At 47.4% G+C, this 13,948-nt stretch overlaps 1 protein-coding gene across 1 annotated transcript in view; it reads right to left on the bottom strand.

The window, feature by feature from the left end:
• Positions 1 to 711: 711 nt before the first annotated feature.
• The window catches only part of LOC126095695 (homeobox protein CDX-1-like), a 58,048-nt gene continuing 44,811 nt past the window's right edge, over positions 712 to 13,948 (bottom strand). Inside the window, exon 3 of the mRNA XM_049910448.1 lies at positions 712 to 954. Within this exon, the coding sequence (XP_049766405.1) occupies positions 712 to 954 (243 nt within the window). The remainder of the gene's footprint in view (positions 955 to 13,948) is intronic.

Below are 13,948 nucleotides of genomic sequence, written 5' to 3'. Positions count from 1 at the left end.
TCGTAACTGTGCAGGAGGTCAGTTGCGTTGGGCATTCTTCTGGGCACGGTGAGACGTGTATTGCCTCGTAGTAGTGATACGATTCCTCTCCTCTAATCGTGACACAGAACGTTGTGGCATGCCAGGTTGTCACAAGCTGTACAGGTTGCTGAACGAGCTGCTCTGCCGACTCACTGCCCAGTCTCCTGGAGAATCTGGAGGCTATCTCTGGTGTTCTAGGACAGCCACTAACAGACAGTCGCAAAGCTTGTGCTGCCCGATCCACTGGGCATGCGGGCAGCTCACGGGGCCGGTAGTGGTACCGTCACACGGGTCCAAAACTAATGGACGAACGAGACAACCCGGACTCGTAACTCTCTCCCGGTGTCAGCAGAGGAGTCACTCGTGTTCTGGAAGAGCCCGGTCACAGGTGCTGTCTGACTCGCTAGTGGTGGGTCAGGTGGCAGGCCGGCGGCAGGTCTACCGTAGTCTCCGCGTCAGCTGATCTCGCGTCGTGGCCGATCACGCACTGTCCCAGCTGGAGAGGCGCCCGGCTGTCCACTAGAGCAGCCGAGGGAGCAGCGGCGGTGCCCAGCTGGGGTGGTCGGTGTCGCCGAGCCCAGCTGCCGCGTCCTCGTCGCTGGGGGCGGCGGCCTCGCGTCACAGGACGGCCGCGTCGGCGGCGGAGGCGGAGGGGGCGGCGCTGGCCGGCGCCGCCCAGGGAGGCGGCTGTCACATGACGGGCGCCAGCGCGTGGGCGTGCGCGTGGCAGTGCGGGGGCGGCACCTGCACCTGCACCTGCACCGGCTGCTGCTGCTGCGGCGGCGGCTGCTGCGGGGGCGGCTGCGGGGGCGGCTGCTGCTGCGCCGCGTGCAGCTGCTGCACCGCCTCCATCTTCTCCTTGTGCAGCAGCTCCTCGCGCTTCTTCACCTGCTTGCGCTCCTTGGCGCGCCGGTTCTGGAACCAGATCTTCACCTGCAACAGCCGTCAAACGCACACGCTATTTCTGCGTCCGATCATCCGGTATCGTACGATTAAAGAATAAGAAGTGAACAGTAATCGAGAAAACGGTATGGGAGGCTGGGGCTCAACAGGGGACACGACCTTCAAAGAACGAGGCCGTCCACCCACTGACACAAGTGTGTCATATTTCGGCTACAGCGTATTAGTCAGGGGAGCCCTCTTTTCGCGCAGAGCTACAGGGACCGTGGAAGACGCTGCAGGAGGCGCCGGAAGATACCCGCCTTGTGTTTTCGCTGCGGGGATACAGACCAGCACAGAGAGGGCGTTTCGCAGAAGAACTTACAAACCGATCAATCGATGAGAATCGCCACGCGTTTCAGGTATCGGAGAAACTGAGCGTATCTCGATATGATTATTAAGGAATGTTTTTAAGAGGAACTTTCTTGGCGAGTGCATGTGTCCTCTAGTTTGGGAAAAGGGGTCGCTACAGAGCACCATTAATAGTTGGTCTCAAATAAATAAATAATCCCCTCGGTGCTATGAAGAATCCGCGAATGAGAGGTAGGTCACAGTAGGGGAGGGAGAGTCCTAGACCATCCCGGCATGGGACGCTCCACCACCCCTGTGCTGCCACACACGGACAGTATGCATCGCCCCTGTGCTGACACGTCGTTGCGCGGTAGCGATGCGCGCTAAACCACTGTCATAGATATAGCCTGTCGATGTACTGTTTGTCTCAGATCTTCAATTGAACCGTAAGAAAAGCAACCCTGAGATAATTATGAATACAATGGACAGATTATTGTCTCCTTATTTTTTATTGTAACGTGTGATGGAAAAATGTTCCATCATTAACACGCAGCTCCGGTTCATTCCAACGGCATTAAAAAAAATTTTTTTTTTCAGGAACTGAACAGTAGCCGGTCGGAGTGGTCGTGAGGTTCTAGGTGCAGGAACCGCGTGACCGCTACGGTCGCAGGTTCGAATCCTGCCTCGGGCATGGATGTGTGTGATGTCCTTAGGTTAGTTAGGTTTAACTAGTTCTAAGTTCTAGGGGACTGATGACCACAGCAGTTAAGTCCCATAGTGCTCAGAGCCATTTGAACCATTTGAACTGAACAGCAGTAGATGCTCAGGACGTACATGACCGAGCGGGGTGGCGCAGTGGTTAGACACTGGACTCGCATTCGGGAGGACGACGGTTCAATCCCGCGTCCGGCCATCCTGATTTAGGTTTTCCGTGATTTCCCTAAATCACTCCAGGCAAATGCCGGGATGGTTCCTCTGAAAGGGCACGGCCGACTTCCTTCCCTAATCCGATGAGACCGATGAGCACGCTGTCTGGTCTCCTTCCCCAAACCAACCAACCAACCAGGACGTACATGCAATAACAATCGACGGTAACAATAACTGCATACATTAAAATCTGGCCCGCATTCACACACGGATCCCAGTACGGTGTCAGTGAACATGTTAACATTGGGTTGTAGAGCGCTCTCAGTTACTGCAACCCGCGCAGTAGCGTGTTCGTCCACCTTTGGAACACAAGACAACAATAAATTTGCGGGCAATGGTGCGAAAAGTCCTCGGTACGTTTCCAGACTATGTGGCACCAGAAGTTTTCGCGCAGGTCACTCTTTTCCCACAAAATACGAACCGATAATTCGTGGGCGCGAAGCCGGCGCCCGCTAGCATCCCAGATGTGTTGAATTGGTGTTTCAGATCGGGAGAACGTGGCCACGACGGCAACGTGAGTTAACTTCTGTGCTCGTCATACCACTCTCCAAAGTATCTATGCAAAGTGGTTGAAAGAGGGCGTAACCACTATTGGGCGACTAGATGTCAGTCGCCCTCACCTCATCACACAACTTTATCAACTGAAGACATAAAGTCTTGACGTTGATATTAGAGTGCTGCAACGCTCCATGTTTGACCGGTCACGGCTCGCCTGTTGACGGGGGGACCGAGCCGCTCGTGTCCGGCCCCATACGATTCGGCTCGGTCACGTACTCGCGCCATGTCTGTTGTCCGGATTCCGGACACGCGGATAACCGAGCATGACCGGTCACCGCTGACGTCTCATCTCGCCTCTACCCGGCTCGCTGCAGTGTACTGTACAAATCCAACGCCTCTCTCTCTCTCTCTCTTTCTCTTTCTCTCTCTCTCTCACACACAGTGTATTTATCTCTCTCTCTCTCTCTCTCTCTCTCTCTCTCTCTCTCTTTTAATACAAAAGTAACAATTCCAAGAATGGGTACGTGACACAGCTAAATTCATAGAGCACCTGGAAAGTAAAATGATATTTCAATACAATCGCGGATAGAAGAGTCTCATTTCCAAACAAAAGATATATTTTTCCTTTCATTTATAGGAAACATTAAATAAGTGCTTTTCCTGTAATCTAGAAGACAACCGTCTTCATAAAGAAAGCACACAAAGAACATTAAACATTTACAGACGTAACTTGTCACACTTTTCAATTGTTTACAACATAAACAAAATTATAGTTATTGTTGATCAGCAATAAATCACTAAAGCGTTCCGGATTTAATTGGCTGCGGCAATTTGTTAGTAACATGTCGGCTTTACTAAAGCACCTTTCACTAGGTGCGCTTGTTGCTGGGATACATAAAATACGTCTTGCAACTGCAGCCAAATCTGGCAGATCTGTTTCATGTCTGTTCCACCACTTTAAGATGTCATCATCATCATCTCCGGGGGGCATTAAAATGTACAGATCTATTTCATCTGCTGCGGATGATCTGTTGTTCCTCCATTCCTTGAAACGATCTCTCTTTCTGGGTGGTGATGACACAGTACATGAAGGATCTATGATAATAAACAAAAGAGACAACTAATACAGAACTGATATCGAAATGATCGAAACGTTCCCGTAAGAGACCGATGACCTCGCTTTTTGGTCTCTAGCCCAAAAAATCCGACCCCCGTTCCCATAAAAACGAGATGTTGAACCTGCGTGCGTAGCACACATTTGTCGCACATTGCTAAGAATTTCCTGCTTTTCACTTATTTCCAGCATATTAAGATCACGGAAGGACGGCCAAAGAACCGATCTTTGTGAGGTCTCTTGCAACTGTGTTTCTTTAAATGAGTGGTTCCGACTGGAAAATCAATAAAGTGGAGCTTTTTATGCACGATACGTACCCAGTAGACGCACTGTTTCCATCTACAACCAACAGAAATGTACTCCATACTTGGCTTTTTAGACCTTCCCGTTTCTTTAATGTGTAAACATTGATTTCAATCTTACGTCTTACTACACTAGCTTCCTCGCGCTGCATGATTACAGAGACAGACACACCACAAATGAGAAGCCCGTACTGGCTGCAGTGTCACGCGGATAATAACAAGTGTAAATGTGTTTGAAGTTATGTGCCACGTATTCGGTCACGGCTTCTATGCTCGGTCACAAGAACTAGTGCGGGTAGTCTATCCAGTTAGGGTGTGCTCGCCCCACTTCGTATTTTGCGCTCGCTTACTCGGTCATGCAGGACTCTAGTTGATATTAAATGAGAATATTTTATGATCTGAAGATGGCGGTGAATAAAGTAAAAGCTAAACTCCGCCCAAACAGGCCACGAAGGCACAAAGGTACCGACCGGCCGCCGTGTCCTCCTCAGACCACAGGCGTCACTGGATGCGGATATGGAGGGGCATGTGGTCAGCACACCACTCTCCCGGCCGTATGTCAGTTTACGAGACCGGAGCCGCTACTTCTCAGTCAAGTAGCTCCTCAGTTTGCCTCATACGGGTTGACTGCACCCCGCTTGCCAGTGGTAACTTATCCGAGTGCTAGCCCAGCCCGGCAGCGCTTAACTTCGGTGATCTGACGGGAGCCGTTACCACTGCGTTAAGGCGGTTGGCCTGTAACATCGAGTGTCATCACACAACGGGGAGGCGGAGGCTCGCCCGCTCTGTGAAGCAGGATAGGCGGCTGCCTGCTGCTTATCCGACGACAAAGTACGTTGCTCCTGAAGACACAAGTGTTTCCGACCACAACGTTCAGCGCACCTTACAGAACACGGGTCCCCGCAGCAGAATGCCACTACATATTCCCATTTTGGCCCAAAGTCAGTTAGGATTGCAGTGGGTACGGGATCATCGAGATTGGACCGTCGTTGGGCCATAACGGACTGCCCTTTATGTAGCATTTCCCCATATGCAGCCCGTGCAGTCGCTAGACCGACTCCGCATTCGTCTCTGCACCGCTTCTCCACCGCAGCGCCAGCTGTAACGGCTCATCACTGTACAGAAAGACACGATGCCTTCACATACAGGGTGCTTATAATTAAACGTTCGCTATTTGAGCCAATCTACACGGAAACTACTTACCGTATGGCAATGATGTTCAGACTGTGTGCTGCAGGTTACTACTGTTACTGTTAAGATTGCCCGTTCGGCGACGTAGGATTGAAACATAACTCAGCATGCATTATAGTTGCAGTTAACACGAATCACGACGACTTGAGCAGGGCTTTACTCGTAAAGAAACAACAGCAGTGCTGCAGCTACTCTTCGCGAGTATCGATGCATTAAAACAGTATTCAGAGGTTCTCATTCCGCAGCGGCGCTGAAGAACATGATTCGGAAGTTCGAATTAACCGGCGAGAATGGTGGACGCAATGTCCCATCTTCAGGCAGAGCACGAGCTGTGTCACGACAGCTGAACATTTCACGGTGCACCGTTCGCAGAATGCTGCGAACGACTGAGAAATGGTATCTGTAGTGACGTTCCTGAATGTCACGGATGCAGATGGGCGTCACACTGAGCAATGTTTGTAACCTAGAACGCAAACGTGGTACGCAATTAACAAATTCTGCCTTCTCATGTGGACATTAAGATGTGATTCTTTCAATGGTTTATCTTTTGTATGTCCTTACAAATGTTTCCACGAAGTTTTTCATGGGGACCCTACCAACTAGTGAAAGTTCAGTTATAATCACCCTGTATGTCGGACGGTACCTTCTCCAGTGGTGACGGTTCTCTATCACTTAAAAAGTTTTTTTTATGTCTTGTTACATAGAGCTTCAGTGGTTTTTGTAATTGTGCTACTTTAACATTATTTTTCGTGTTTTGGCTTGTACAAAACGTTAACTGTTCATGGTGCGTGATAAATCTTTTTAAAGATAAAGTCACAGAGACATTAGTTATTGTTACGTAAATATTGTTTTACGATGCCGTTTATTATCGTGTAACTGAAAGTGGAGTATTAATAAAATTGTCAGGAGAATGTTAATAAGTGATAACATTTTACAGAGTGTTGTGATACTGTAGAGCGGAATAAGAGCTCCCTTTCTACAAGAAAGAGCCTACCGCTGTACAAATGAATGAACTGACTCTATTTAGTCGGTTGTTTGAAAAATTTATACTCATTTGCTTCTAGTTTTACGTTTCGTTTGATTTATTCATTCATTCCACTAAGTGAAAAAAGCTTCCACATCGGTAAAAACTAATTAATATATTGCTGTAGACTATGTTTTTCAGATACAGTTAACACGTAACTCGATATCTGCTCTTTATCTAGTGCCGACAAATAGCCTTCAGTTCAATTTTTCGGCAGTGTTTGTGAAAAGGCGTTTAATTAATAATTGATTTTGCGTCTAGATCAAAATTCCGAAACGCTCGGTGGCGTGGTAATGAGAGAAAAGAAGATCACATGATTGGATAAAAATTGTTACTCGAGATACATTCAATGCATTACCGTTTCTGCAAGGTTAATTCATATTCTAAAAATATATTTATTACAGATATTCAAAGAAAATTAGCAATCACAAATATTTTTGAGGGAAAAATGCTCCCTACAAGTGACAATACACGATTAAAAAGCAAGTGATAAAGTCACCAAATAATTAAAAAATATATCTTACATGATTTCCGTTCACGTCTCCTCAGCATTTACCGAAAGAGAATTATCGGTTATGGTTTCAAACCAGTGAGAAGACAGACACAGGGCTTCATTAAATTTAAATAATGTAGAGCTTAGATGTTTAACCAACAGACAAAACTTAAAATACAAATCACACGTAAGGATATAACACTGAAAAAAAGAACCTACTACTAAAACAAAAATAACATACGTGCCATCAAATTATCTGGCCACTTAACGAATAAAATGAACGAAGTTTTACACAAGATAAATGTAAAGTTAGCATTTCCACGACCAGTAATCTGAAAATACGAATTCGATCCGGGAAAGCCAAAATCTCAGAATTTTCGAGCCCCGGAGTTAACAAAATTTATTATGAAAATTGTGCGACATTCTACAGCAGCCAAGCAGGAGGAAACAACATTAGATTCAAAGAATATACGAGAGCAGGTGAAAGCAATCAATCAACTAACCGCCTACATCTTAAAAATGAAAACCACAAAGCAGAACACGTTGAAAACACTGCGCAAATTTTACACAAAATATCTAAGGGGCGTATTATGAATGTATTGGTAGAATTAGAGATATACATACAAACGAGAATTTCCTGATCGGCTTACTTAATGAACAAACTGTTCTGAAACAGAAGCCCAAAATTTTATGGAAATTTTCAACCACGGGAAAGGATGGACGTATAAAATCACAGATAAGACATACACAAAAAATCTTAACCAATAAAATCTATGAAACAAAGACATCATCCGCGACTCCCAAAGGCGAAAAATTTGTAAACATACAGCATCTAAGGATACCAAATGTTAAATAGCTGTGAAGCAGTTACCACGAAAAATTTTACATTAAAGAAAACTGCGCGATTATAATAATATTATTTCATAACAAACAGCTCACCCCGGATTCCACATGGCCGTCAACTCCACCTAGACGTCAGCAAAAATTTGATCTATAAAAATCAGTTGTTGATCATAAGTGAGACGTAAATTACATTAATTGTTCACAACACCCGCAGGTGCACTTGAAAATGGCTTTACAAGCCGAAACAGGCAACCTTTGTGTGCAGAAACCTCTATATACAATCCAATGAACATTACATTACAGCTACTGGAATTGATTTCTTATTTTTATTTTAAAAAAAGGTCGTATTTCGAATTACTCGACGCTGCAGGCTCTACGGACAAAAAATTATAATCAGTTTGCTGTCCTCCAAAAGCCATATGTTAAGTGGGAGGTCGTACAACTGCTTGCAATTCGTTCTATTATCGCAAAACGCGAGTTGCCCCTTGTGTTATTTAGAAAAATCTGTTTGTGAATATTCACAGCCTGTCCCGTGAGCTGCCCTGAGGCCATCTAGCGTATGAGGAGGACACCCCCCCACCCCCCACACACACACACGCGCACACAACGCAATGTGTTTCGAGGCGCGCCCAGTCGCATTCGTGTAGGCAGGCGCCGCGGGCAACTCCTATCTGGTTTCTGCATCTGTAGGAAGGTGTTCGCATTGTGGGTGCGGTGTTGTCGGGCGCTGCTGTCTCGAACTGATCCCCAAAATGTTGGCAGTGGGACAGGAAACAGCGTTGGAAGGTCCAGCCGGGATTCTCCACAGCTCCCAAGTTACCCTCGACAGCGATGCGCTCGACATCCGTACGTGAAGGCGGCCCAAAAACATGACCCTTTCAAATACACTCCTGGAAATGGAAAAAAGAACACATTGACACCGGTGTGTCAGACCCACCATACTTGCTCCGGACACTGCGAGAGGGCTGTACAAGCAATGATCACACGCGCGGCACAGCGGACACACCAGGAACCGCGGTGTTGGCCGTCGAATGGCGCTAGCTGCGCAGCATTTGTGCACCGCCGCCGTCAATGTCAGCCAGTTTGCCGTGGCGTACGGAGCTCCATCGCAGTCTTTAACACTGGTAGCATGCCGCGACAGCATGGACGTGAACCGTATGTGCAGTTGACGGACTTTGAGCGAGGGCGTATAGTGGGCATGCGGGAGGCCGGGGGGACGTACCGCCGAATTGCTCAACACGTGGGGCGTGAGGTCTCCACAGTACATCGATGTTGTCGCCAGTGGTCGGCGGAAGGTGCACGTGCCCGTCGACCTGGGACCGGACCGCAGCGACGCACGGATGCACGCCAAGACCGTAGGATCCTACGCAGTGCCGTAGGGGACCGCACCGCCACTTCCCAGCAAATTAGGGACACTGTTGCTCCTGGGGTATCGGCGAGGACCATTCGCAACCGTCTCCATGAAGCTGGGCTACGGTCCCGCACACCGTTAGGCCGTCTTCCGCTCACGCCCCAACATCGTGCAGCCCGCCTCCAGTGGTGTCGCGACAGGCGTGAATGGAGGGACGAATGGAGACGTGTCGTCTTCAGCGATGAGAGTCGCTTCTGCCTTGGTGCCAATGATGGTCGTATGCGTGTTTGGCGCCGTGCAGGTGAGCGCCACAATCAGGACTGCATACGACCGAGGCACACAGGGCCAACACCCGGCATCATGGTGTGGGGAGCGATCTCCTACACTGGCCGTACACCACTGGTGATCGTCGAGGGGACACTGAATAGTGCACGGTACATCCAAACCGTCATCGAACCCATCGTTCTACCATTCCTAGACCGGCAAGGGAACTTGCTGTTCCAACAGGACAATGCACGTCCGCATGTATCCCGTGCCACCCAACGTGCTCTAGAAGGTGTAAGTCAACTACCCTGGCCAGCAAGATCTCCGGATGTGTCCCCCATTGAGCATGTTTGGGACTGGATGAAGCGTCGTCTCACGCGGTCTGCACGTCCAGCACGAACGCTGGTCCAACTGAGGCGCCAGGTGGAAATGGCATGGCAAGCCGTTCCACAGGACTACATCCAGCATCTCTACGATCGTCTCCACGGGAGAATAGCAGCCTGCATTGCTGCGAAAGGTGGATATACACTGTACTAGTGGCGACATTGTGCATGCTCTGTTGCCTGTGTCTATGTGCCTGTGGTTCTGTCAGTGTGATCATGTGATGTATCTGACTCCAGGAATGTGTCAATAGAGTTTCCCCTTCCTGGGACAATGAATTCACGGTGTTCTTATTTCAATTTCCAGGAGTGTAGTTATCCATCGTCAAAGAAGTTCTCCACTCATCGGTGAAAGGTGAAGAGGTTGATCCGCATTCCATCCCAGGTGTTCCCTCAACCACTGTCTTCGCGCCCAACGGTACTGGGGCCTTGGCTGTTGCTCGTAATGGCCGTCTAGACGGCCAAATTGGTTTGGAGACGAATGCGTTCTGTCTGTATCGCCACAGCTGGACTCCCCCAGATGCCTCTACAGAGGGAGCTTGCAGCTCTGTCAGATCCTCCTCAGGGCACCTAAGTCACACAATGTTCAGGTAGCACTCATCAGCCGGCGTTTCGTCTACGGACGACTGGTGCGAGACAGATTTTCGAACTTGTGTGTCTTGCGACAGCGGGTGAAAGTCCGAATGACGTCGCTGCAGTGTGCGCCACAGTCACCGGAAAACGCGGTGGCTTCTGGGATCGGTGACCTCACAGCTGACCCTCTCACCTCACCACAACGCACGGAAGCTTATACGGGGTGATCCCCTGATGATGTTACAAACATTCAGGGATGAGGGAGAAATGTAGATTTCATTTGAGATAACAGATCCTAGTCCGGAAACGACCGAGTCGAAAGTTATAAGCAAAAAACATCCTGATAGCTCTGGCTGTCGAATACATGTACCGGTACTGCTGTTGCTGCTGCTAAGATTGTCAGTAGACAACCCCGACCAGCACAGCTACAAGCTCAAGTAATCCAATGCAAATGTGGTTCTGTGTACTGGCATGAGTAATCTTGGTGTAAAATGTCTGTTCTGTAGTAGACTGCAGTCTGTGTCTACAAGTTGAAGTACTAACGTCGATTAGCCCTAACCAAATGGAGTTTGACGGAACTTGCAGACTTGATTTTCATGTATAGGCAAGCAAATTGAAGCAGCGGAGAAGCGGAATGGTTGTACAGGGCCAAATATCCACGTAGAAGGCATCCGGGTCACACTATGCTTCCAAGACTGTCCAACGATTAAGTGAAACAGTGCAATTGTTACTACAGTACAGTGATTGAGGAGGATGAAATACATGGACTGCCGGCTCAGAACACGCAGTGCTTGCTCACGTGGACGAGGCGCACACAATCAACACTCGGTCAGTTGCACGTGAAATAAATGTTGCACAGAGTACTCTATGGCGAGAGTAATGGGAAATGCGGCTACGCCCCTAACATCCATAGAAAGTGCAGGCCTTGACTCCTGCTGACTTCAGACTTCGTGTCGTGTTCTTGCACTGCTTAGATTCGATCCTCACTTTCCTAATTTTCAAGGGTGAAGAACGTTTCACTAGAAACGGAGTGCTAAATAGTCAGTCATATCTGGGCCGATCAAAATCCCCGCGCTGCAGCTGTGAAGAGCCATCAACACAGATTACAGTCAATGTGTGAGCAGCCATAGTCAGTGATTACGTACTGGGCTCATTCCTTCTCCTTCCTCCCCACTGAAACGCATCAGTGTATACAGTGTTTGTTCAGAGACATCATACCCAGGTTCTTGGAACATATCCCACTTGTTATTCGTCAACAAATGTGGTTCCAACGCAATGGAGCCCTACCTCACTTGGACTGAGGGTTCGTGAATACCTGGATCTGACAATTCCTGTAAAGTGGATAGGCAGATGAGGTTCTGTTTCGTGGACAGCACGTCCACCAGGTTTCACTCCACCTGATTTCTTCTTTTGGGGCCATGTGAAGAGTCTTGTGTACGAGACGCCTGTCGAGACTGAAAAGTTTTTCTGCCACGAATTCTCGCTGCTTGGGCCACCGATCAAACGTCACCGGGGATATTAGAACGGGTACGACAGATCTTTGTGTGATGATGATATGCTTGCATTGACACTGGAGGACACTATTTTGAACAACTGTTTTAAATGTAGCAGACTGTGAAACTTGGACAGGTAAACGTAATTCATTATTACTGTGCCGCAGACTTAGGATTTACGGTCTCTCTGGCACCATTTTACATGCACCGTTACCAGTCCATTAACAGGGCAAATTATCTGAGGGTATTGTGGAGTTCTCAGCGGGAATTCTGTACATCATGATCACGGTTCGAAGTTGGGGCCTTAGTTCTGGCGCTGCGCGAGGCTAAGGCGGAACTTGAGTAGATTATTGTTTGCACCTTCCGACTCGGTCTTGTCCAGACTAGGATCCCTTACCTCAAATTGAAAGATTTACCCTTCTTCATCAACCCGAACAATTTGTATCACCATCACGGAATCACGCTGTGCATAGCAACCCCAGGCATATTTCTAATTGCCGGCCGCGGTGGCCGAGCGGTTCTAGGCGCTTCAGTCCGGAACCGCGCAGCTGCTACGGTCGCAGGTTCGAATCTTGCCTCGGGCATGGATGTGTGTGACGTCCTTAGGTTAGTTAGGTTTAAGTAGTTCTAAATTCTAGGGGACTGATGACCTCAGATGTTGAGTCCCATAGTGCTCAGAGCCATTTGAACCATATGTCTAACTTATACACAACTGCGAATACAATACGGATATTTCATTTTATGCTGTATTAATACAGTTACCTCATTTATTACTTAAATAAACAAATAAGTTTGACTTTATTTAAAAACATAACGCCTTATGAGGTATGCAATGTAAAGATGCAGTAATTGCAATATCTTCAGATGACCTATTATTACATTGTTATCTCATAGCAACTTGTTAATGCCAATACTCAACCAATTTTTGCAAATGTTTTATTTTAAGTAAATTGGCATTTTACTTAGAGATGCGATCCTGTAAATCTGAATTCTTTTGCCCAAGTTCTGCTATTTCTTTTGTCGTAATTTCTAATTGCTGGCCAGCTTAATAAAAATGTAAGCATCCGTAACTACTCACAGTCTAACTTATCGAAAGATGGGAAAGTATTGACATGTCATATAAAAGATTAAGATGTATTAAAATCTAAAATCACGAAAAATACTTACTTTTCATTGAAATAAAAGAGTCAAGGCAAGCATGAATATGTCACTCGCGAGAAAGACTCACCACCAAGTGACCGGTAGCGCTGTAAGGCATGTAATTGGAGAACAACAGCTGTTGGCCATCGCTCCCGTATGGCTATCTGTCCTTGTTTTATCCTAATGATTTTTCTAACTGGTTAGTTCACTAACGAGGTTATACAAAACCACTCGCCAACACTATGACGTCTAATAGTTGTTTGGAAAACTTTTTGGAGAGAAATAATTACAGTGAAATTTTTATTCAGATATTGTTGAAAAATCTGTTATTAACAGACGAAGTTAGTACTGAGTAAGAATTCCGCAATGATGTACGTGATAGAGTTATGGGCATTAGTTTTCTCAGACAGCAATGACAGAGTAACATTTTAGAAACTTCATTTACTGTAAAAATGTGAGTTTTACTGACACAGTGTGGAAAGTCACAGTTGGGTTTTATGTCCGCCTACGAATAATGCACCATGACTTGAGCAGGATAAAATGCAACTGCAACTGGAACATATGAACACAAGAACACCGTGTTAGGTGAACGTCAGAAAATATCTGGAGGAAATGGTCATACAACAAAAAGAGACAGACAAAACGGAAACATCTTCACAACAGTACGGTCACATGCGGGTCTTTGCCACACAAGAAATACACAGCTGGTCCCAAATGGGCGGCTGAACGGCGTGCCGAACACAGGAAGCTAATGAAAAACACGCGGCTTACACAAAAGGAAAAGATAAGTGAATGAAAACGACTGTCCTATTCCAGAAGAGATTTTCACTCTGCAGCGGAGTGTGCGCTGATATGAAACTCCCTGGCAGATTAAAACTGTGTGCCGGACCGAGAATCGAACCCGGGACCTTTGCCTTTCGCGGGCAACTGCTCTACCAGGTACTGGCAGAAGTAAAGCTGTGAGAAAGGGGCGTGAGTCGTGCTTGGGTAGCTCAGTTGGTAGAGCACTTGCCGCGAAAGGCAAAGGTCCCGAGTTCTACATCTACATCTACATCCATACTCCGCAAGCCACCTGACGGTGTGTGGCGGAGGGTACCTTCAGTA

This window comes from Schistocerca cancellata, chromosome 8 (assembly GCF_023864275.1).
Source record: "Schistocerca cancellata isolate TAMUIC-IGC-003103 chromosome 8, iqSchCanc2.1, whole genome shotgun sequence".
Lineage (NCBI taxonomy): Eukaryota > Metazoa > Arthropoda > Insecta > Orthoptera > Acrididae > Schistocerca > Schistocerca cancellata.
The sequence above is the reverse complement of the archived record's forward strand: the minus strand, read 5'-3'. Positions and strand labels throughout refer to the sequence as shown.